This window comes from Dermacentor andersoni, chromosome 11, assembly GCF_023375885.2.
Source record: "Dermacentor andersoni chromosome 11, qqDerAnde1_hic_scaffold, whole genome shotgun sequence".
Classification (NCBI taxonomy): Eukaryota; Metazoa; Arthropoda; class Arachnida; order Ixodida; family Ixodidae; genus Dermacentor; species Dermacentor andersoni.
The window spans coordinates 11,854,792-11,881,033 of NC_092824.1; the positions used below are offsets into that span (position 1 = coordinate 11,854,792).

General features: G+C 43.0%; 1 protein-coding gene across 1 annotated transcript in view; it reads right to left on the minus strand.

The window, feature by feature from the left end:
• LOC126517671 (uncharacterized) overlaps positions 1-26,242 on the minus strand; it is a 228,286-nt gene that overhangs the window by 80,719 nt on the left and 121,325 nt on the right. Inside the window, exons 21-25 of the mRNA XM_055064380.2 lie at positions 22,986-23,179; positions 14,733-14,862; positions 12,553-12,690; positions 7,130-7,336; positions 1,124-1,332 (exon numbers count right to left, since the gene is read on the minus strand). Of these exons, the coding sequence (XP_054920355.2) occupies positions 1,124-1,332; positions 7,130-7,336; positions 12,553-12,690; positions 14,733-14,862; positions 22,986-23,179 (878 nt within the window). The remainder of the gene's footprint in view (positions 1-1,123; positions 1,333-7,129; positions 7,337-12,552; positions 12,691-14,732; positions 14,863-22,985; positions 23,180-26,242) is intronic.

Here is a 26,242-nt window from a genome sequence, read left to right on the forward strand (position 1 = left end):
GGATGAGCTTATCTATCGGCACAACAAGAAAGCCTGGGTCACAGGCGCAATATCTGAAGATTACGTTCGGCAGCTTGACCGCAAGTTCGCGTCCACAGGAAGGAATGTACTCTTCGTTGTTGATAATTGCCCAGCGCATGGTGACATCCCACACCTGAAAGCTATCAGGATGGTATTTCTTCCTCCGAACACCACGCCGATCTCGCAGCCAACGGACCAAGCCGTAATTCACCACACAAGGAAGATTTACCACCACCACCTGCTCAAGCGCATGCTCCTTTGCTACGACAATGGCAAGGAGTATACTTCATCGACCTCCTTGGGGCCATATGCCTCAGTGTGTATGCATGGAAGCAAGTGGAACCCACTTTGATCATGCAGTGTTTTGAACACGCTGGCTTCTCAAAGGAAAGCTCCATCGATGCTGATGCTGACTATTCATGTGCACTTGATGAAGAAGGAGCCGAGTATTGCGACCGCATCAATGCACTCTGCACAGAGGATAGCAAATCCGGTGCACTCGGCTCCGCTGAGTATCTGAACTTGGAAAATGATCAACAAACATGCTACTCAGACTTGGAGAGTGAAGCTACCGCTGATGCGACCATGTGCGATGACAGTGACGAGGACGACGCTAACGAGCCCTCCCAAGCACCCACTCTCGGGGAAGTTATTGGATCACTGAATACTATCCGCAGTTTTGTTGAGTGCCACAGTGGAAATTCTCAAATGCTACACGTAGTTGGCCAATTAAAAAACATGGCCCTTGGAGCCTCGAACTAGAGGACACGGCAAACCAGCATCTCTGGTTACTATAAGTAATCCAAAGATCGCCGAATAAAGGTAGCGCATTCCTGCAGCGAAATTTTTTGCCTGGTATGCATTTCTTTTGTGTTCGGTTAATTAGAAAACCCGCTTAATTCGAAGATTTTTTGCGGTCCTGATGAGTTCAAATCAACGAGGTTTTAATGTACTTTGATTGAGCACTAGCCTCTATGGCAATGGGTTCAATCAAGAGAAATATCTGTCAACTTTGATGAGAATGTCGATAAGTTTTAATAAATTTCAACTTAAATAAATGATAATACTAATAGTACAGAAACAAAGTCAACCACACACTCACCCAGAAGGCATCAGTGTCAGATTTCCATTAAGCTCCAGTGCAAAACGCTCTTCGTCTGCAGCATGGTGTTGCAATGTAGCCTCCAGTGCTGTTGCGTGCAAACCCTTCTTGGAGCCCCCTCTGTAGACAGGTCTTGCTAACCACAAAAGTTTGGTCTTCCCATGTTTGGCCTCAAAAAGATGGCTGGTGCTGGGATGCCACCATGTACTCTGGGCAAAGAGAGAAAGAGAGAGAGAAAAATAAACATAAGACTTCAGAAGACTTCTTGCCTCAGGTTCGCAATATTTGCAAAAAGCTCTGGGTACCGTCCTGCTCTCATAGGGATAGTGGCGCATCTGTCCAACTTTGGTTTGATCACGTATTTATTGACAGAGTACGATACGACTGGGATAGCGCATCCAATACTCTCGTCATATCATCTGCTGGCTCAACTAAACTCGCCGAAACACTTCCTATGGCCAAATCCCCTTGACTTCACGGTACTGCCAATAAACTTTCCATTTTAAATGTTTATGCAAGAAGCCTTGTCGGCAATTTCTCTAAATGTCTTTCCTTGGTCTCGTCCTACTTGCCCCATATTATCGGTGTTACTAAGACCTGGTTACATGATGGTGTGCATGATTCTGAAGTAACCCTCCCTGTCTTCAAAGTGGTTCAGGGAGACAAAAAATTCCCGAAAGGAGGTGGTGTTCTTCTATTTCTTGAATCTCACCTCCACTTTTCTGTACTCCCTGCCCCACCTGATACTGAGTCTTTGTGGTGTAAAGTCCAACTTGAAACTATGTCTTCGATTATAGGGGTCATTTACCGTCCACCAGGTACTAATATTGAGTATTTACACAATCTAGGTGAATTTTTGCATAGTTACAATACTTCTTCGTCCAACGTTATCTGCATGGGCAATTTTAATGCTCCTAGTGTTGATTGGTCTTCTATGAAAGTGAGCAGACACAAAGTAGCCATCGGGCAGGAGTTGGCCCACATTTCATTGTCCTGTGGCCTGCACCAGATCGTTCAGTATTTCATTCAGCAAACTACAGCCCTTAATCTTGTTTTTCTTACTACATCTCTTTTTAAAGCCAGTTATGAATGCGCTGTTATTGCTGGAATATCTGACCACAATGCTGTGTTAATTTCAATTCCAGGCATCGTCCCTAAATCCCGCTATATCTACTGCACATTTCCTGACTTTATCTGCATTGATGATTTGGCAATAACAGACGCCCATGTGATTCTTTTGATGAGTTTGAATTAATAAGTACCACTAGTGACACTAATACCTTGACAAGTTTCTTAGAAAATCTTGTCACTAAGTTATCAACGTTTTCATTCCTTTAAAAACAAAGAAAACAAACACTGAAATTCCTTGGATGACTAGGGACCTTTTGCATTTATCACGTCATGTAGCCAGAATACATCGATTCAAACGCTCTGGCGACTCAACAAAACTCATGCAGTTCCATAGCGCTAAAAAGGAACTTTGTTCTAAAATGGTTGCTACGAAAGAATTTTATTGCAAGGTAACCTTGCTGAAATTAATGAACGCTAATCCCCATAAATTTTGGAAAGGTATCCTAGCACTTGAGTCATCCTCACACACGTTAATAATCAACAATGTTGCAGTTTCTGATATGCAGACAAGAGCTTCTTCTTTTAATACCTACTTCCACTCTGTCTTTATGACTGATAACTCTATAATCCCTGTTTTTGATTCTGAACCATACCCTCCAATCGACGATGTATCACTGTCTCTTGAGGGTGTACTTAACTTAATCCTGAACTTAGAAACCAAGAAGTCATGTGGAAAGATAGAAAGTTGGGCGAGTTGGTATGGTAACATATTCTTGAACTGTAGCATGAAGTGACATAGACAGAGACTAGAAGCGCTTGTCCTGTCTGCTTCTAGTCTCTGTCTGTGTCACTTTGCGCTACAATCCATGAAGTCACGTGGTCCTGACTGTATCCCGACTATTTTTCTTGTTCGGTGCTCTCTTTGGTGCAGCAGATATCTAACAATTATCTTTAGAAAATGTCTCTCAACCGCCACCCTTCCTCTCTCGTGGAAACTTGCTTCAATTCTCCCCTTATTTGGGTCAGGTAACATTCAATTGTTATCTAACTATAGGCCTATCTCCTTGACAGCACATTCATGTAAATTACTCGAACACATTATCTTTAAGCATGTTATGGAATTTCTTGAAACTAACAAAACGTTATGCACTTTAGAGCATGGTTTTTGATGTGGCTTCAGCACTACAACACCACTGACAAAATTCATTCCCGATATCAGCAGCTCTTTAAACATAGGTGATCAGACTGATGCAACTTTTACAGACTTTGCAAAGGCCTTCGACACTGTCTCACACCCCAAACTTATGCACAAGCTGTTCGCTATACTAAAAAATGCACCTTTGGTTGGCTGGATATCAGACTTTCTCTCCCATCGCTCACAATGTGCATGTGTCAACTCTACTAACTCACCCTTGATGCCTGTTTCATCAGGGGTTCCCCAAGCCTCAGTACTGGGTCCTCTTTTATTCCTGCTTTATATTAATGATCTCCCCCTACACACCTCAGTTTAAATATGCCTTTTCGCCAACGATTGTGTTTTATATCATACAATTAAATCTCCGACTGATCATGTTGTCCTTAACAATTCTTTCGCTGACTTTTGTAACTGGCCCAAAGCAAGGCAAATGAATATCAACTTTTCTAAAACTGTCTACATGTCCTTTACATGATGCTTATGTCGTTCCTTCTTTGCCTATGCCTTTAATAATACAATCAAACCTCGACATATCGAACAGCGTGGTGATCGTGAACTAGTTCAGTATAGCCAGAATTCGATATATGAAATAATGTAAAAAACGCATCAAAAGCAACTGCAAATCAATTTGTGAATCAAGGGTGTGATTGGAGATCGCTGTTCGGAGCATACGTTCGGTTGCGCCGCACCCAATTAGCCTTGGCCACGTTGACTTTGTCAGCCACGCAAAGTCGGCACGGCCTAGGCCAATCGCGTGCGGCGCAACCGAACACGCACTCCGAAAACGATCCCCGATCGCACCCCAATCATGGTGCAGTAAATACTCACTTGAAGCTCACACAAAGTATTTATTTATTTGGCCAAAAATACTGCAGCATTGTAGCCTACTTCTTATTGACAGCCACACGCTTAAACACGAAAACCTCAACATAGTCTAAACGATCCACAAGCGATAGGCCGGCACCCCCTTTTGTGCCACAGTAGCAGTGTCGAAGGGCCAAAGCAGCTACAGCCTCAGTTGAAGTCAGAAGCGGGGCAACATCAGCGCTTGCGGGATCAGCCTCGGCTATGTTTGGCCGCTAGTTCTGCTGCAATCTCCACGTACGTCAAACAAAGTACAGTATATTCAAACACTGTCAATAACACAGTATTAAGTAGCGTCTGCCAAGGCATCTGTGAGCGAGTCCAGTGAGCAGGCGCTGTTGCGCGTCTTTGTGGATCCAAACCGCCAGTACTCGCGAGGCGCGAGGTAGAGTCAGTGCGGCAAATGCGATGCATCGTTGACATTGTCGAACTAGCCGCGGCCGGGCTAGAGGGGCGACGTGCATGCTCTTTCTTTAAAGAGCGCAGGCATCATGGAGCTTTAGACGCAGGAAACATCCTCCCTCATTGTACGACAGTTGCCATGAAAGTTAGAGAACTTGCTGTAAATATCAGGTGCCAGCTCATGCCTGAAATTCTGGCAGCCATATGATTGAGAGCTGATGTGCGATCATGACACACAGAGAAACAGATGATTATAGAAAAATGTCTTGCACGAGTGCTACTATGCATTATATCGACAATGAATGGAAGCTGCACTCGCACATGCTTTTCACATGTGCTTTTACAAACAAGAAGCAGTGAGAACAGCTGGAAAGAGTTGTTGCATTGGTTTGCCAAACTTGGCATCTGCAACGACGCCTTGGCCAAGGTGATATTTGTCACCGACCAGGACGTACGTGAACATTATTTGCACTTTGCAGCCCTATGATCGATTGAATTGTTGTGCCCATTTGCTGAACACGGTCCTCAGCAACACTTTTACCGAGGAATTCATTGCAGAAGGGGCAATGAATTCGATCCATGAAAACTTACAAAATGTGAAATGCCTCATCAAATTTCTCAAAGTGGATTAGCCGATCAACTCCGCAGTGCAGTATGGAACTCGAAACTTGTAATGCTCAGATCTGTGTTCCACCAATTTGAATACTATATAGAAGTGCTGCTTGAAACAAGGAATCCTGCCATCACAGAAGCCATTAACAAGAATCCGGTGAGGGAACTGATCACTTTCCTGGAGCCATTTGAAGAAGCTACATGCGCACTTGAAGTCGACAGATGTTCAATGTAGCAGCTTGCCATGCTGCACATGGCAAAAATTGCAAGATGCCTTGAGAGACCCCGCAATTCTTCAGCAAAAACAACGGAAATGCCAAAGATTGAATTATGCGCACAGAAGTTTTTGACCACCAAAGTAAACTTGGCCATGCATCATAAAGTCGCAATATTTCTGTGGTTGCAAATCAGGCACCTACGAATGCTTTCATCAGGAGAGCATAAGAAGGTGCACACACGCGCAAGGACATGGATGGAATCATTTGAATTTCCAACACCATGCAGCACATCTGAACAGCACCCTGCAAAAATTCATTGCATGGAACCATTCCGCAAGTGGTGCGTCATTGACGACAACATGGCGCATGATCAGGATGAATTAAACAAGTACCTGCATGCTGAATCGTTAAGTGCAGGCTCTGAATCAGAACTTTTGGGTTTTGGAAAAAGGAAGAAAGTAACTACTCGAAACTTGCCAAGCTTGCAAGAAAGATCTTGGCAATTCCAGCTACAAGCACCAGCAGCGAGCACAACTTCAGTGCTGCAGAATACATCATGCAGGAACGATGCACTCGACTGACGCCCGAGTCCATGGACAACCTTTTGTTTCTTCCCAATAATTTGTGAATCGCTTTGCGCTCAGAAGTTCTTTACTTTTATTACCAAGCAAAGCCAGCAGCAAAGATGGCGTGCTTTTTTTTTTCTCTTAATAAATACATTTTCATTTTCTGTTGCTGTCTACTTTACTGCTGCATCATTGAATGGCTGGGCCTTGGGTCTGACACGCCCGGCCAGGCCCGGGCAGGCCGTCCTCAGTGCATCGTCGAGCCAGGCTAGGCCGCATTCAGCAAGCATCGGGCTTGGGCTGGGCGGAGCCGTGAAATAGCAGCCCGTGCACAGCTCTAAGGTAAACGACATCTTGGTGTGTTCATGTACTTGTGCCACGAAGGCGTCATTGTTTACTGCAATGAGAAAGCGGAAACAAGACAAGACCTTGGCTGCAGCTACAACTTTCGTGCAGTTTTACGTCATTCCTGATATTATGCAGCTGTTTTTTATATGTGATGCTTTCTACGGAACAACTGCTTCATATATACCATTACAATAGCAATTTGTGGACTTAAGTCAAATCACATATTATTTGTGCACCTTTGTGCACAAATACATGACATATACCATGTTTCGGTTGCGAATGCAAGCGGCACTGACTTGCTGGTTGTAGGATTGTGTCACTGCGCTTGCTCGCTGGTAAAGCAACCGTTCAGATCTGTGACGCCTTTTGTGCAATATCAATTATGCCATATTTTGAGGCATAAATGTGTGGCACTTAATTTCACATCAAAGTAAATCGTGCATACCTTTCTTTCATACATGAAGCACAATTTTTTGGTTGCAAATGCGAGTGATGAGAAAGGTCTCTCTAGCCTTTGCACTGATGCCTGCTATGTATAAAACTGAGTATAGGGGAGTTATAAAACTGAATACAGAAGCCATTGTAGTGTGCATAAGCTAGTTGATCAAACATCAACCTGCTAGCTCAGTTGTTTAAGGTATAGGGGAGTAAGCTCATAGCAGCTACCAGTGTAAAGAAAACCCCCACACACACATGCACATAATTTGAGAGTTTGAACAGGTCCACTTACAAAGAATTCCCAATCGGATTGACGTCTTTGCATTTTCTCGATGAGTAGCGTGAGCTGTCCCTTGACTTCCGCTGAGCTCTTCCGAGATTCTTCCTCAAACTTGAGAGCCCAGGAGTGGTGAGAAATGGTGAGGTTGTAGAGGGCACTGCGCTTTGTCAAGTCGCCTTTCATGTGCATCCAGTGCTCCTGGGTGTAGTTGGCAAAGGCCTGCAGAAGACATGGCAGCAGCGAAGGAATTCAAGCTATGGGGCCAGGTCATAAGGCATACCTGTTGTTGAGGAAATGAGCACTGTACTATATCACTGTGAGGCCCAAACACAGTTTTCCATAAAGGAAAATTAGGACAACCTGTTTACCTTTATTTCTGGCCATGGCATTTTTTGCGGAACGAATAGTGAAACTTTGAGTTGAAAATTAATTATTATGGCAGTTAATTAATTTGTAACTGGCTTACTGAAATATTCACGACTGAAAACTTCCTCCAGCATATTAAAAGACTCTATTATACTCCATGCAGTTATAGTCTCTCGTGGATAAATGAAAAATTTGACTTATCAAAACAGCATAGCATATATAATACATTAGGCTTCACAAGGATATGCATGTTTAAACAAGCGTACACTTAGCATGAGGACAAACACAAGACACAAAACGGGCATAAAAGGGACAGACAACTGCTCAGAACATAATTCGAGATAACGCCGCTAATGGAAATATTGCCTGTCATATTGGTTAAAACGAGCCATGTCCTTTTTTATAAAATGCGGATTTATATTTTTAATTCTTCGCTAAAAGTAACAAAAAATGACTTTTGGTACCCCACGCAGCAAAAACATGAATATGCATAAGAGGCCTATCATGCGACCTTCTATTAGTTTACGCAGTTCCTGGTCTTTTTATTAGTTATGAAATGCAGTGCACTTTTTTTCTGTTATAGATTTTTCTAACTTACAATCTGCAGAGAGGCCTTTGTTTGTAGTTAGTAGAAGAGTGGCGCTGCTATCACCTTCGTTCTTGAGGAGTTCGCTTGGCATGTCTATCAACAGAATAACGACAATGGGGGCCAGACAGCCATGACGTAGGCGTGTATTTGGGGAAAACAATGCAGTAGAAATGTAAGAAAGGTCTGCACAACAACGCAAGCTCATTTTACAAGCTTTTCATTTTCAAAAGTAGTTGAAAAGGCACAATGTAGGTGGTTAACTATAGTTGCACTCACTCCTGTGCAAGCAGAACGATGGGCGACTTTCACAATTTGCGAGCTGCGCTATCGACATCGTCCTCACTTCTCAGCATTGCTGGAGGAGGGACTCTTTCTTTTTTAGAGGCTACTCAGGTCGAAAAATCATGCTTACAAGATATCCCCGTTTTTTTGGACGTAATCACTGCAGGTGTAAACAGTACTGAGGGTGAGCTTTGCGTTGCACCATAAAAAAGTTGGTCCTTAACAATTGGTTTTCAGTCCCTTTAACTTGCAACTAAAGTTTATTCAAAGCAGACATGTAAAGCATCCTCGCAGATGACTATAAATCATGTACTATGACCAAACAAAAGAGACAACAGAGACAATGATTTGTTTTAGAATAGTAGAGACGCTGGCCTGTGGCACAAGGCCTTCTACTCTGCTAAGAGGGAAGGGGAGAAGGAGAGAGAGTGATGATGAGGATATGACCGCATTAATGCATTCATGTCTGCAGAAGGCCTATTCCCAACCTTGAAAGCACGTGTTAGTAAAAAAAAATTTATGAGAGTGTCAATGCCAATCATTGACCATCATATTGGGGACAAACGAAAAGTGTAATCAAAATAAAACAAACACTCGCCTAGGGTTGACTGAGCAATAAATATATGCCCCACGGTCTCAAGTCAAGCTAAAGTTGCAGTCTAGTGAGCCATCACTTATTTATGGCCCATTTGTACTTTCGTTCTGCAAGAAGCAGAGATATTTTATGGAAGGCATGTACGAAGGCAGTATTAGCAATGAGCACAAGCACCTAATTATTTGTTGAGATGAAACTCACAACATCTATCTCTGTGAAAACGTTATAACTATTTCAAGCTGCCAAATAGCAACACTCAGCACACAAGATAAAACAACGGGACAGAGCACCCGTCAGGACAGGGCACTCTGTCCCGTTGTCTTCTCTTGTGTGCTGTGTGTTGTTCCTTGGTGCCTTAAAATAGTCACAATGAATCGATGCCAACTTACTTAACAAGAAGTTCTCTGTGAGAACAACCTGATGGGATGCTTTTCAACACACTTGAAAACTTCTGCATGGTTACATTACAGTTTAAAGTTGATACTTTTAAAGGTAGCACTTGTGGTAAGTTGCCAGTTACACTAACCTTAAGAAGTAGACAGTAGCTCAAAGGGGCCAATGACCAACACTATGCTAGTTTTATTCATGGAGCATGCATCTGCTATTCTTTAAGGTTCAGGTGGGAACATGGGCAAAGGTAAAGGAACATAGAAAATGACATGTTGAACATTAATAACAAACTAGCTGATGCATTCAATTCTATAAGGTAAGGTACGTGGCACAAGTTAGGTTAAATACTTTGCACACACAATAAAAATACAGTAGAATCTTGCTGATTTGATCATGGCTGATACTAGCTTCAAGATGATAACAACTAGCAAAATTTCGCTGCCAAAGCTCATTATAGATAATGATAAATTTTTATGACATGCAAAAGATATTCTGTGTCATTTCGGATAATAAGAATTGTAACTGCTGGAAGTAATGTAGCAGAAAGTTTAATCATATTCACATTTGCTGGTGTTTCAGTGAGGAGAAAAAAGCTATGACGCGTAGTTTAATCAGTCCCTTTGCAGTTAAGACGCTTCTCACTGGCATCTTCACTGTGAAGCCAAGAAGTGAGCCTCAAAATTTGGCCACGCTGCCCTTTCCCATAACTCAAAGTGCCTAAGAAGTGCCGACATAGTGATCACCATCCATGCTTAAGACTGCTCCTTGCTGGACTAGTTGGTTCATATTCATAGAAAAGGTTCCCCTTCAATACCTCATTGGGAACATTGGACAAACTTTTTCAACCCAGATATTTAAGGAATGTGCACAAAAGGCCTGAAGCACTCTTTATTGTGGATGTTAACCTCTGGAAGTGAATGAATGAAGCGTAACATCACCTTTAACCTCTGTTTAAGACATGGAGAGACAAGGATTACACTGCAGCAAAAGTGGGAAGCTGATTTTATCATTTATCCAAACAAGAGCTTAATGCACAATGCAACAACTGGCTGTGACACAGCAGCATTTACCATTCATGCCCAGGCCTATAGATTTTGTACTCAAGTTGCACTTCTATTTTGCTATGCTGCATACCAATTACGGCTTTCAGATGCTGTGTTGCTGTCTAGCTGCTCTTTATAGTACTACAGTGAAATCCCGTTAGAGCAAACCTCACATTAAAAATTTTTTCACATTAACAAACATTTCGAAAATCCCCCATCAAGTGCCTATTGGTTGAATGTAAAAATCTTTCACTACAACGAACTTCAGTATACGAAATTTTTCAGAATAACACACTGAATTTCATCGTCATTGTATCTTAATAACATTTCACAATAAAGAATTTTGAACGTAAGAATCTGCTCGAAACGACCCAAACAAGGACAAATGCTCTGTATGTGCCACTACCACCATCATCAGTGTGCCTGCCTATATTTCTCTATTCTCCTGCCCTTTTTTAAATGCATTTTTGCCCTATCGGCATCACCTGCATTTGGAATCGCGCCTCGCTGTCTTTGTTCCGTCAACTGGGCACCTCGGCATGTTTGTCGGAGGGCTGTTTTGCTCGCTTTAAATGTTAGACGTTCATTTCTACATTCGTGATGAGGTCTGGAAGCAGCACGAAAGAAAAGCGGAGGCAATTCTCTTTGCAAAAAAAGGTGGATATTCTTTCTCGAGTGGATGCTGGAAAAAAGCAAATCGACATTGCAAAGGTGTGAGGGATTGCACCATTTCTTCAAATAAACGTGCATTCATTTCCAAATACTCAGTGCTTTTTCCTGTGCTTTTAGACATTAGCGCGTTTGCTGATGTGTTCCCAGCAAAGGTAGGTGACTGCTTTTGTTGCATTTACGATTTTTTATGAGAAGATTTTTTTCAATATTACGATTTTCTAAAATAACAAACGATTTTTAGCGGTCCCTTGAGATTCGTTGTATTGAGATTTGACTGTATATAGAGCAGTGGTATATTTTGTTATCCATACCAGATCAGACTTAGCCAACTTACTAAATTAGTCATCCCCACTGCTTTACTAATGCGTGCTTTATTTCAGTTTCAGTGAGTTTGTTGCAATTCTTGTACAGTTGCATTTAAAAAAGTTGATTGAGTTGATGTGCTTCTTTCTATGCTTTCCATGCTTCTGCTGTCTTGGTGCAACATCTATTGTTAAGAAGTGTATGACCTGGGAGGCCGTCGATCTCTGTTTAGTTTTTTATTTCAATACAGCTTTGCTCTTGTTAGTAGAAAATTAAGTTAATTAATTCATTAGTTCGTTCATTTCAGTTAAGATAATGCAATGTGTAGGGAAGATAACTGGAGCAACAGAATTTATGCTGAGGGAAGAAAAATGTAGTTGAGGACAGCTGAGAATTAGAGAAATAAAATTAGCATATCTGCAGGCATCACATGATGCAGAATCGGTATAACCAAGGATCATTCTTCAGTGGACCTAAATAGGGTGTTGACAATGATAATGGCTAATACAATGTGATTTGTACATGTACGGTCAAACTTGGACAACACAGATATTCATTCATTCCATACCAACAGTGCCACAAGGCATTACAATGGGCAGGGTTAACAGAAATACAGAGTGGTAAAATTTTGCAGGTTCACAGACTAGTGAGGATTAAACACCGTTACAAACGTAGACACCAGAGAAAATATCAATGCCTAAGATGAAGTCACAAATCATACAACAAAGTAAAACATTTCAGCTAGTCTCCTGGTTAGCTGAGATGGTAGAGTGACTGCCCCGGAAAGGCATTGGTCCCGAGTTTGAATCCCAGACCATGACGAATTTTTCCTCCGCAGCAAAGTTTTCTTTCTGAGAAACCCGTATGGGCTTCCTTTGTAGTTTCACGCTGCATTCAACGGATGATTATTTTCCCTCTCATGGCACATACGTGTTTCACATCTCCCCATTGCTCATTCTTTTTGACATATATAGTATACTTTGCCTTCTGAAAGTGAATAAACAGATGGCAGTTTCTGCACCATCTTGTGTGTGTGATTGTGTTTTCTTCACATGTCTTGTTAGAACTACGCAGAGCAGCTGCACATGTATGATCGAGAAGCGATTAGCCTACATGCAACTACATGTTTACTGGCCATATAATGCATCACACAAAGTATCATGCTTTTCAACTTATCATGCACCTCTCAGCTTACCAGGAGCCTCCGTGTTGCCTTTTCCAGTTTGGTGAGGTTCACTTGGAGGAGGTGCCGTGACCTGGACTCGAGGAAGTAAGTTGTGAGGTCAAGTGATGTCTTAGGAGTCGACACGTGACTGTGCGAGGATTTCACCACCTGTTGATGAGAACAGGGAAGGGAAGCAGGAGAAAAACATCAAAACCTCAATTCCCTATCAGTCTATGACCCTGCAAACTGTGGGATTCTCACCCGTGCTCTTGGGACAGAGGAACGACAACACAGTAGTGCAAACAATCCCAAGGGCATTTATTGCACCTTTCATAGATCAATGCCTGCTAGCCGAGTTGCTATCCCCAAAACATGCCGATGGGCACGCGACAAATCGCAGAAATCCGACTCACCGCGACTGGATAGCGAGTGAATATGTTTGCCCCATGCTGGATTCCAACACCTGGTCGTTCGTGCGTACGGTCACGCGAACGGTGGCGCGTTCAAACAAGCCCTCGCGAGACGGTCTCGCAGAAGCATGAATCAGCGCACGCGCGGAACATCCGTGCCACTTGCCAACCTCGAGCCAAAAGGAAGCGCCTTCTCCTTTCCGCACCCAAGTAACCCCGCTGTGAGGCAGCTTTAGCAGTACAACACTCGCACCATCTCTCACACTGCGCTTCAACCACACCGATTGCTGCGGGCCCCAGGCCACGCGGTGAAGGGTGAGAATCCCACAAAACAGGCAAACATAATGCATAGGTCACACAGTGATGATCACGTGTGTAGAGTATTGCACCGATGTGGAACACTGCCAGAACAGCTGCAAATTAAAATAAAAGCCCCTTGTTGAAGAAGCAAGAAACAAGATGGTGTCACACTAATGGTCCTACTGTATTACGTGCTTTGCACCTGCAATGCGCAAATAAATGGCAGCAGTGAGAATTCGTGTGAAATGCAGTGTGCGGAAAACCATCTTAGGAAATGCAAAGAAAGAAAAGGAATGGGGTTCCAAAAACAACAAAGACGTCATGAGAAAATTGGCCGTGGGCCCTAGACTCCGATGGATAGAAGCGTTTAACACTAGAGGACGTTTCTAGTGTACACCAGAAAAAATAAAATTTGAATTAAGTTGAAGTGAATTGGTGTGGAAGAAAGTGGAAGAAGAATGTTGCTCGTGGCAATGGAGAAAAGCCTCTACAGTGGAGAGGGCAGCTAGAATCACCGCCTCTTGTTGACCTAACATTTCATTTAGACTTGCTTTTCACTTGCTTCTTCTATCTCAGCAACTATGGAGCCCTTTTTAAAAGTACTGTTTCTAGGATGGGTCTGCATTTATGCTGTGTGGGATAGGTGCACTCCAGGAGATGTGCTGTCACTGTCAGTATTTGTGTCTTTACTTTTGCCCCTAGTCACAGTTCTACAGCGGTTGAACACAGGATGTCTCTGCAGCCAATAGCCAATGCTGGGCTGGTATAATGTAAAACTGTTCCAATCTGTGTTAATTCCAAATTGGTGATTAGCCCTCTATGATAGGTCAAAATGGCTTGGGCAGTGGCGCCTGCCCACATGGGCGGGACCCAAACCATTCTGACCTATCGTGGAGGGCTAATAATGGCAGATTTGGAATAAAAACAGATTGGAATAGTTTTCCGTTATAGGTCCCCTGGTTACAGTGTTAGCTACATTCCTTGTTTAACCACCGTTGACCACTTCAAGCCTCCATCTTTTACTCTCCATCCCCACACTCTAAAAAAAAAAAAAGTTTATTATGGCAGAATGCACCCTGGGTGGTGTTTTGCAGTGTATAACTAAAATTTCTGTCATAGCCTGGCGAGGGGCCCTTCAAGAAAAACTTAAGCACAACAACAAATCCTCATCTAAAGTGATGTGTTACTTAGTTAAAGCAGTGTACTTGAGAAACATTGACGCACATAAAAAAAAGATGCACACATAGTGTCTGGTGAGTGTCCTCATTTTGTGTGAAACTGTTTATCAAGTGTGTCACCTTAACTGAATAATAATTAACCAACTAGCCTGCTAGTAGCTGTTAAGCAAGCACGTTGTCAGGCCACTCGACCTCTCAATCTCAAGTGGCAACTCATGTCAAACAATGGAGGGGGGGGGAGGAAGTGAGCAAAGAAAGCTTTGCTTTCACAAATGATGTAATTGATGATAGCACTATATAAAGCTATGCCATCAGCACTTACCTTATGTTTTCCAAGGGTGGTAGGCACCTTCCAATGAAGGAGAACATGAACCCAGCCACCAGAACCATCCTCAGTGAAAAACTCGTCTGCTAGCAGCTCCCTCAGCCAGGCAATGCTGCCGTCTGGTCCCCTGGAAAAGGATAAAACAAGTCTTTTCGCATCTGGAAGTGCGACTTGTGCTTAAAGAATCTAAATGATTAAAATTGCAATAAAATTAAAGGGTTTAGCATCCCAAACCTCTATGGCAGACTCACACTCTGGATTAATTTTGACCACCTGGAGGACTGTGACAAGAACCCAAAAAGCACAGCCAATGAGTGTTATTGCCACAATCAGATTGTGGCCACTGGAGAGGGGAATTGAACTCCCAGCCTCAGCAGGAGAAAGCAATCACCGCACACCCAAATTAAAGGTTGCATGCTTCAGTAAATAGCAGGGCTTGGGGGTAGCTCTGTACAGGAGTGTTTTTGCATTCTGCCTCCATCAAAATGTGGCTGGGAATCAAACTGTTGAACTTGTACTGGGCAGCAAAACACTATAGCCAAATAGCCACAAAGGTAGGTAAATGTAAGCGTAGCCCACAAATGTCTATTTTGGACACTGGTACTCCAAAGTGTCTCTAACCCTACAGCTAGAATAGAACTGGCAGAACTTTCGAAGTTAATCAACAAGCGTAAGACAGCTGATATAAGGAAGTATAATATGGATAGAAGCTCTCAGGAACGGAGGAAGCCTAAAAGCAGAGAAGAAGAAACTAGGAATTGGCAAGAATCAGATGTATGCGTTAAGAGACAAAGCCGGCAATATCATTACTAATATGGATGAGATAGTTCAAGTGGCTGAGGAGGTCTATAGAGATTTATACAGTACGAGTGGAACCCACGATGATAATGGAAGAGAGAATAGTCTAGAGGAGTTCGAAATCCCACAAGTAACACCGGAAGAAGTAAGGAAAGCCTTGGGAGCTATGCAAAGGGGGAAGGCAGCTGGGGACGATCAGGTAACAGCAGATTTGTTGAAGGACGGTGGGCAGATTGTTCTAGAAAAACTGGCCACCCTGTATACACAATGCCCCATGACCTCGAGCGTACCGGAATCTTGGAAGAACGCTAACATAATCCTAATCCATAAGAAAGGGGACGCCAAAGACTTGAAAAATTATAGACCGACCAGCTTACTGTCCGTTGGCTACAAAGTATTTACTAAGGTAATTGCAAATAGAATCAGGAACACCTTAGACTTCCGTCAACCAAAGGACCAGGCAGGATTCCGTAAAGGCTACTCAACAATAGATCATATTCACACTATCAATCAGGTGATAGAGAAATGTGCGGAATATAACCAACCATTATATATAGCTTTCATTGATTATGAGAAAGCGTTTGATTCAGTCGAAACCTCAGCAGTCATGGAGGCATTGCGGAATCAGGGTGTAGACGAGCCATATGTAAAAATACTGAAAGATATCTATAGCGGCTCCACAGCCACTGTAGTCCTCCATAAAGAAAGCAACAAAATCCCTATAAAGAAAGGCGTCAGGCAGGGCGATACGATCTCTCCAGTGCTATCCACAGCATGTTTACAGGAGGTATTCAGAGACCTGGATTGGGAAGAATTGGGGATAAGAGTAAATGGAGAAAACCTTAGTAACTTGCGCTTCGCTGATGATATTGCCTTGCTTAGTAACTCAGGGGACCAACTGCAATGCATGCTCACTGACCTGGAGAGGCAGAGCAGAAGGGTGGGACTAAAAATTAATCTGCAGAAAACTAAAGTAATGTTTAACAGTCTTGGAAGGGAACAGCAGTTTACGATAGGTAGCGAGGCACTGGAAGTGGTAAGGGAATACATCTACTTAGGACAGGTAGTGACTGCTGAAACGGATCATGAGAGCGAAATAATCAGAAGAATAAGAATGGGCTGGGGTGCATTTGGCAGGCATTCTGAGATCATGAACAGCAGGTTGCCATTATCCCTCAAGAGAAAAGTTTATAACAGCTGTGTCTTACCAGTACTCACGTACGGGGCAGAAACCTGGAGGCTTACGAAAAGGGTTCTACTTAAATTGAGGACGACGCAACGAGCTATGGAAAGAAGAATGATAGGTGTAACATTGAGGGATAAGAAAAGAGCAGATTGGGTGAGGGAACAAACGCGCATTAATGACAGTTGAAATCAAGAAAAAGAAATGGGCATGGGCAGGACATGTAATGAGGAGGGAAGATAACCGATGGTCATTAAGGGTTACGGACTGGATTCCGAGGGAAGGGAAGCGTAGCAGGGGGCGACAGAAAGTTAGGTGGGCAGATGAGATTAGGAAGTTTGGAGGGTCAACATGGCCACAATTAGTACATGACCGGGGCAGTTGGAGAAGTATGGGAGAGGCCTTTGCCCTGCAGTGGGCATAACCAGGCTGATGATGATGATGATGACTCCAAGGTGCCTATTTTCAGTCTTGTTCAATGAAAATGCATTCTGACTGGCTGCGTGACCCAGAAACATTGACTATTTGTTATGATAATTGCCTCACGAAATCACTGTCGCTGTTTTCACGGAGTGTTAGCTGCAAGTGGTGCTTCCCTGATAACAATTTTTAAATATTCACAGTGCGTATGAATCGGCCACGGTGATTGTGCACTCTTGGAAAAATTGGCACACTGCTCATGCAGAAGCTCTGTCATTTTTTTTTTATGAGTGTACAGAATCGTTAGACACCACTGTCTGTCAATTGTCTGCCTTTTCCTTAAATTAGAGCTGTGTGAACAGACCGAATGACAGTAAATTAACAATTCTCACTTAGTTTTGCCATTAAGTGATGGACACCCCACCTGGCAGATGTGTGCATATATATATACATAGATGTGATACTAAGGCACAGGGTCCTAAGTGCTTCCCTCCTGAAGAAATAGAGCACTGCAGTAATGTATGCATGTGCCAATTTTTTACTGTTTGGTTAGGTTCAGAACCCACTGCCAAAAGAGCAGCAGAATGGGCACCAGAAGAAGGGAAACACAGCTGAAGACATCTAGCTGAGGTCCGGGTGGTACGATAAGACCAGTTAAAAAAAATTGCATCGCAGCGAATTTGAAGTCACAGGAGTGAATCAGCTGGCACAGGACACTGGGACTTCATCCTACAGTTGACATAGAAAGGCTGCTACTGATGATGATGACAATGAACCAATGTTAGATGAGCTTGAACTCGTGACCTTTCAGAGCCAAGGCATGCACTTGGCCCTGCCTGTTTCACGACCAGTAGAAGTGTGTGCAGGCGCATAAGAATGCATACAAGACAGAACTATAATTTTACTGCATTGGTGGCTACCCTGCACAAACACACAATGACCCATAAGTCAATGCATAGATATCTGCAGAGGGCCTGAAAAGATAAATATTTAAGTCTCTATATTTTTGAGTAATGAAGGAGTTAGCTTAGAATATACCAGAACATACTCAAATGCCTTCAAAATTAACGGTTTCACCTAACAGCCAAGCACTGAAAGTGACAGCAAAGTTTAGCATTGTGCTGAAGGCATCTTGGAATGATGGCGCATGAGGTGAGACCAAAGAAAAACTGCTGGCATCTGTCAGTGCCCAAAGAAAAGACTTGATATATTTAGCTCAACGTTCACTGTTCGTTGCTCAGACCAGTGATGCATCCCGGTGTGGTGTGCACACAATGCTCGTGCCAGCAACAGAAGGCAGAGCATGGCAGAACATGGTCTGCATGTTGGCAGTAGTGATGCAGCTGCTGATGAACAGTCGCAGTATCCAAAACATGACAATATTTTACAAGACTTATGCATGGTTTTGGGTCGGTGTCCTTACATGTAGCGAAGGACCCTACTTAACCAAGTGACTGTCTTGAGTGGGTGATCACAGTGAACAGTGTTTCACTAGCAGATGGTGAAGAGGTAAAGCTTCTCAGTCTGTATGGAGAGGCATGTAAAGCAGCTGAATGATGCCTTAAGTGAGCAGTTGTGTTACTTGATACAACAGCATTACTTTCACACCATGCATTTGTCTTCGTCACTATGTTATTTTCTCCTTTGACTCAATGTAGCTAGTGCAAGTTTATCCGTTAACTGTGGTGGCATTACCAAGACACTGTTTTTTTTCTGAATGAAATAAGCAAACTCTAAAATTTTATTTTAACAGTGTATTACGGTTTGAATCAAAGACTATATATGAAGCCTGTTGCTGATAGCCTTCTTCGCTGTTGCGTGCTGAAGGCTACACAGGTTAAACTGCTCTTACACATTTCAACCTGCGGTGGTTCGACTAGCACCCAGTGAAGAATTGTGCCTTCTGATTTTGCAATATGTGCACTTGATGTTTGGCTGTTTTTGTTCATGAATATGTGTTTTTAGAAATGGTAAATCCATGTTCTTAGTTGAATAAGTGCTCAGATCAGTACTCACGTTTGCTTAAATAATATTGCTGTATTGTCATGTTCTGATGTATTGCTGTAGATTTTGTACCAATAGCGATGCTTGTCCTGTTTCCTTGCCTCCTGTCAGTGTGCCATGCCAGTTTGTTCTTTTTGCACAAGCTCATTTGTGTTCTTTCACATATCACAACACTTTTGGGACAAATGCAAAAACGCATAGTTTGGAGCCAATAGTTTCATATGAAGTTAGAATATGATAGAAACATGTGTCAATTAGACATGGCATTCTATGCAGCATCTGTGAGTACAAACGGGCATGGTGATGTTGGTCATTTTAAAAACATCTCTTCAGGTGTGTGTGCTATTCCAGACATGCTTTATCAGTGCCTCAATTAGATTTCTGTATGTTGTATGATGATCTCTATCTGGGTTTAAAAGACTGATACATCATCCTATTTGGTCTTGTAGGCAGCACAGTGAGATCTATCTGCTGCCTACCAGTCTGGTAAAGAGTTCTATGGGTCAAGTAGGAATATATATCAGACTCCATAGAAGGACCCGTACAACCTATACATATTCCTAGGAGACTTATGGAAATTTCTATCAGTTTTTTTGCTAGGGTAGGCAAAGATGATAAGTGTTCCCCTTCTCCTCTCGGCTGGCAAAACAAAAAATCGAAGAACCTGGAACCACTGTCGTAACACGTGACCATGCAGCCTGTAACGATGGCGGCAGCTGCCATGCCTAGATAATGGCGCAAGCGGAGAAGCCGGATGGCAGTGTGTGTGCGTAATGGTGACTAGACGAGCAGGAATGGTCCTTGCCTGGGCTACGCAAATAAAGTGACTGCTGATTTTGAAGTATTGTAAGTTTTATTTAAATCAAGAGCAACAACTGCACGGCACACTGCGCTGTCATATCTTGATTTTGCCAGCCAAGAGGGGAAGGGGAACAGTTATCATCTTTGCCTATGCTTATACTTATTAGTACAGGTGGTCTTCGTGTGCCTTCCAGTGCCTAAATTTAGGAAGACAATAAAGCTTAATTTTGAACACCCGGTGTACTAGCCGCCACCTGCTGGGCAGCAAACAACCAGGAGAAAGCAGACGACACGCAGACAAGAAGAAGACTAGCGGCACGTACATAGTGCCACTGGTGACATGGTTGCTGACTACAAAAAACTTTCTCTTGCTTCAAACAAAACTTACTCGAAAAATTTCTATATCACAAGCTAAGAGGCCGGTGCATATATTGAGCTATCTGACATATTTTTATCTCGGGGGCCTTAATCCTTAAATGTGGCTTGAATCTCGCAAAAAAGTAATTTCTTGCCAACTTCGAAGATATTTTTCTCAAGAAATATATTTCTTAATAATTTGGAATTATTTTTAGCATGCACTACAGCAACAGGCAAAAATGTAGAAAAATTATTGCAGCTGAATATCTAATGCAGTTTACGAAAAAAATGTCTGAAAATGCAACATTTTTTGGTTCTTTACTGAGTCAAATAAATGTGGAAAATTATAAAATGCATTCAATTATAACATAATATGAAAGAAGCATGCCAGTATAATGCTCTAAAATAAAGTTTGTTGTTGCACCTACTTTCAGACTTGAATAAAAAAAATTTACCTCCAACCAACTTTTGCTTCTTCCCGGAAATTTTCAAGAGTTCTCAAGTGATTAATAAACTTTTTCAATGAAAATAATTTGGCAAAACCTTATTCAGAAAGAAGTCATCTAGCCCAATTTTTTTCAGAACAATCAACGTTGGTCGCTTCTGGGGTCTGGATTGTTTCGCGTGGAATGACCCAGCACTGAAGTTGAGATGCTCCCGTCGTCAGTTAGTCATGCATGTGGCTTCCCCGAATGCTCATTGTCATGCAAGTCTTCACGGCCTTTTGCAAACTCATAACACCACCACCACCTCACGCATCTTAAAGCGAGACACCTTTCCCCACACGTGGGCTGCATTTCCCTGTGGATTTCGATAGGAGTTCGTCCCTTGCTCCATAGGAAACGAATTACACATTGCTGCTCGTACGTTGTGGACGTGTGAAACACAACTACCATCTTCAATAACTGACAGCAGCGCCACACTGTTGAGCTACCGGCAGATAAGGCTGGGTCGGTCCAAGAAAGGTCCACCGCTGGGAATGGATATGTGGTGACTTCATAGTTACAGCCATAATGTGACTAAACAAAAATAGGGGCAAAGACTTTCTTACTGGCCCTCGTACAAGAGGAACCCTGGCACTTTTTCAAATGCACACATACACATATGCACACACACGCATGTATGCACACACAAGCAAACAAATAAACAAAGTAAGCACAGTTATAACATGCAATTACTAACCAGTCAGTCATGAATAAAGTTGTAATCTAGAAGCTTCTTGGTGAACCAAGAAGCCCCATATACGAGGTGTGTTCAAAAAGAAAGCGAACTTTTGAAATAGGCACGCCAACCGGCAGAGGGAGCGTGCTGTGGCTACTGAGCGCATGTAGTGGCAGGTTTAGACAACAACCTGCCATTTGCCGCATTTTGCTCTGACCGTTAGTTGGCAAACTACAGCCGCTGAAGTGAGCACATGAACAAGCTGTTCTTCGGATTGGTGCCAAAGTGACAATGAATGAATGAATTGGAAGAACAGCGTGTGTGTGTGTGTGTGTGTGTGTGAAGTTCTGCTACAAACTTGGGAAAACAGAGACATTTCAGTTGCTTAGCCAAGCATACGGGGAAGACTGTATGAGTCGCACGCAGTGCTACAATTGGTTCAAGTGTTTTGAACACGGAAAATTGTCGGTTGGTGATGGTCCCAAGCCTGCGCGACCTTCCACATCCATAGATGATGACCATGTCGAGAGAGTTCGAACTGTGATTCGTGAAAATCGTTGTTTGACTGTTCGAGAAGTCGCTGATGAAGTGGTTATCATCGTAGGATCATGTAATGAAATTTTGAGTGACAAACGTAGGATGCGTCGCGTCAGTGCAAAATTCATGCCGCGTTTGTTGACTGACGAACAGAAGCAGACCCGTGTTGAAATCAGCCAGGAACTCCCTGCCGCTGCCAATGATTATGAAAACTTTATTAAGAACATCATAATAGGTGATGAGACATGGGTTTATGGCTATGATATTGAAACAAAAGTGCAGTCATCGCAGGGTACAGCACGCATGAGTCACACACAGCACACATGAGTCGCACGCAACAGCACGCATGAGTCGGTCAAAGATGAAGGGGATGTTGGTTGTGTTTTTTGACTGCAAAGGCATTGTCCATCAGAAATTTGTGCCACATGGTCAGACGGTAAACAAAGAAGCTTACCAGGGAATTCTAGCAGGTTTGAGAGATTCTGTGCACAGTAAGAGGCCTGAATTGTGGGAACATCAGGCTTGGATGTTGCATCATGACAATGCCCCAGCTCAAGCGTCGCTCCTTGTCTGCAGCTACTTAGCGCAACACCACACTCCTGTTGTTCCCCAACCACCATCTTCCCCGGACCTAGCCTCAGCAGACTTTTTTTCCATTCCCGAAGCTGAAAACTACAATGCAAGAAGAGACCTGTGCACCATTCCAGAAAGTGCATTCCAGGAGGCTTTTCAAAAATTGAAGAAAAGATGGGAAGAGTACACTGCCAGTAGAGGGGACTACTTTGAAGAGGACAGCACTTAAAATGTACCATAAGCAGTAAAGGTGTTACAGCAAAAGCTCGGTTTCTTTTTGAACACACCTTGTATTAAACAGCAGTGATATAACAACATTACGATTCACTTGGAAAGAAGAAACTTGGATCCATTTTCAAACCTGCCTTCAAGCAAGCTGCACACAGAGGTCCAGCTGTACAGGAGAAAAAGCAAACCTTTCGAAATTGAATCTCAGCTCCTGCTTGACTCCGGATGACTGTGTGTTCACAGTCCAAGAAAGCCCATAGGTGTTGGAGTTGGTTTGCACGTTCAGTGATCTCTGTCTCACACTAACAGTCACCCTCTGTCCACTGGGGATGCGGTTGGCCTCCTTGGTTGGCTTCTGCCTCTGCTCTTGCTTGGACCGGTCCTGCAATGTTGTTGCTTGGCTGTGGAATTGTCACCTTGACATGCACTTTTGTGCGTTTACATATTATTTTCTGTACCTGCTGCACTACGTACTATAGTTTGGCAAACTCACTCATGACAAAAATGACAGACAGTTGCTCCACACTCACCTCACAGACTTGGAAAACAGCGTGAGAAAATGACCAAAGGTGTGATTGGACGTGGGTGTGAACTGAACAGAGTGCTGGTGAGCTTGAGTGGATGTGTCGAAGTGAATTACTATCGGCTTCTCATGATATGATTAATAAACATTGGGCCCGTCGGTTAACCCCCTTTTTTCTCGTTCTGACTGTCGGCAAGTGCGAGTGGACATGAGTACGGATGTAAGTGCTGGCGAGTGTGAGTGGGTACAAGTATAGCATTAGTGGGTGCCTGTAAATGTGAGTGAAAATGAGTACGAAGGTGAAACGGTGTTGGCGAACGATTGTGGCTAGTAAAACTGAACACTACGTTATTCCTGTACAGTATAGAACAGGCTGGAAATCCAAGTGCAGCAAAATGGGCTTGTTGGCTCATCTTGTCTTTACTATGCCTCGTTTTTACTACACGCTAAACTACTGCCACAGAAATCCAGATACAGTCTAACCAAATTTAATGCACACAGACATAACAAGGTAAACGTAATATATTAGAAGAAGAACGGGAGATTAGGTGAGTTGCTAGTTTTCCTTAATGTTTAAAAAACAGCGCTAAAAACGGACATCAGACGACAGAAAGGGACACACGCAGTGCCGTGCGTGTCCTATCATGTTTGACAACGAACATAAGGCAGGTGTAATTAAAATAATATTCATTACAGCACGCAAACCCACGACCAATGGTGTTAGGGTGAAGTTAATCAGACACAGTTAATCAAGATAAAGTTAATTAAGACACTCAAATCCTTGCCCTTTCGTACGAGTTGAACCCACAACCTTCGTTGTTAATTAAGGTGGATTAGGGTTAATTTAGCAAATCTGTCGCAAAACCACCACTACATTTGCTGAGGGGGGTATGCAATGCTTTACTGATGGTTCGGATGCTTGTTTTGAGCTTGTTCTTTATTTAAACACATATGCTGTTCTGTGTGTTGTATGGGTGAGTTCAACGAATGTATGCCCTGTTTGCGTCACATTGTTGAGCACTTGTAGCCTCTGCCTTACATGGGTACGAGCTATTACATTTTTTGCTTGCTTACAGGGGTACAAGCCATCGCTTAACGGGGTATGAACCATTCGTTGCCTTACGTGACGAACAAATTTCTTGTTGGTAGGCATATAAATGCTTATGCATTCAAAACTATTTGATTCCGACTTAAAGCACTGTGTATGTGCTACTCGGTCCTTTCTGGTCTTCAGTGAACCTGTTTGACGCCAGCTTGGGTCACTGGGTATGTGCCAGTGGGTGTGTGCCACTCTTCCATGAACTTATTTGATGACAAATTGGGTAAAACAGGTATGCGCCACTGGGAGTGTGCCGCTCTACAATGACAAAAGGTATCCCTTAAATTTATGCGATGCCGAGTGAAATCAAAATGGCACTCGGTATGTGCCAGTAGCTAGGTGTGTGGCACTCTTCAACGAACTGGGTATGTGCCACTCTAGAATGACGAAAGAGATCCCTTAAGTTTACCCGATGCTGAGCGGAATCAAACCGACGTGACAAGGATTCCTCAAGGACAGCAACCCGATGCATTAGCACGCTGTGCCACAAGTGAACTGGGTATGTGCCGCTCTTCGATGGACCTCTCGCCAACCTGAGTCACTGAGTGTGTGCCACTGAGTGGGCTGCAAGCGAGGGGACCATTCTCAGCATTTGCAGGCACCACGCTTCTCATCTTGGAAGTCACGCGCGGACTTCCTGCCAATGCCATTAGATCGCACAGCATGTCTGCAGAAAGAAGCCCAATAAAGGAGCCCGATTGCCGCATGACATATTTATTAAGTGTTCACATGCACCAGCATGCTATGCAGTTAAGAGGTCCACGCGCAGGCTTTGCAGCAGCAGTACCTGATGGCGTCAAGCGTTTTTGATTCAATGCCAATACATTATATACCATAGACGGGCATCGCGAGATGGGTCCTGGCGCATTATTTTTATCTTATTACTAGAGTTGTACAAATATCAAAATTTTCGAATAAGAATCTAATACGAATACTTAGCTACAAATATTGAATTGAATATTGCATAATGATATGCACATGCATTTATTAGCAAGTTTGGTTTAATTTGTTGTTCTGGAACATTGCAATTACATTGTCAATGTTGAAAAACTAGACTAGTTTCCCACTAGCTGTCCTCACCAGCCTGTGAATTATCATACCGCATCAAATGCCCATAATCTTGGAGGCGTTTGACCCTGTGCCAGTCGTCACTCATCGCATTTGTTGTCAAGCAATAAGCTTGAAATTAAAGACGGCGCTGAAAAAAAAAAAGTGCACCCTCACTGTTCACAAACCCGTGCCGCTTGCTACTGAGAGGCTCGCTTTCCCGCAAAGTTAGACGTTTAAAGGCTAAGTGTGCTTTACAAGCAAAATTTCGCTCACGGTGTAAAAACATGACAAAGTTCAGCACAAAATCGCACCAATATTCCTAGATCAGATAGAAACAAATACTAAAAACCGTGTTTGCTCCCAAACAACCAGCAATATATTCGATTTAAATCGAATATTCGTATCCAACCGGATATTCAAATATTTTTAGATATTTGCGCACCCCTACTTACAATTTCTGCTGTACCCTTGCACTGAGCAAACCACCACTTTACTCTTGGTATAGCTTGGTGTAGGTGTTCATCATGAACATTGTCATTCTCATTGTCAGTGTCATCATCATCACACTGTGTTATGTCCACTACCAGACAAAGGCCTTTCCAGTTATCACCATTTAGATAACCATTTCACCATTTAGGATAACATAATAGTTCTGCGGAAACCCGCAAGGTGGAGAGAAATAAGGGAAAATAAGACGTCCGTCCAATCATAGCAATTGCTACAAAGGAAATCTATACGGGTTCCTTGAAAGAAAAAGCCTTTCTAGCATGTGT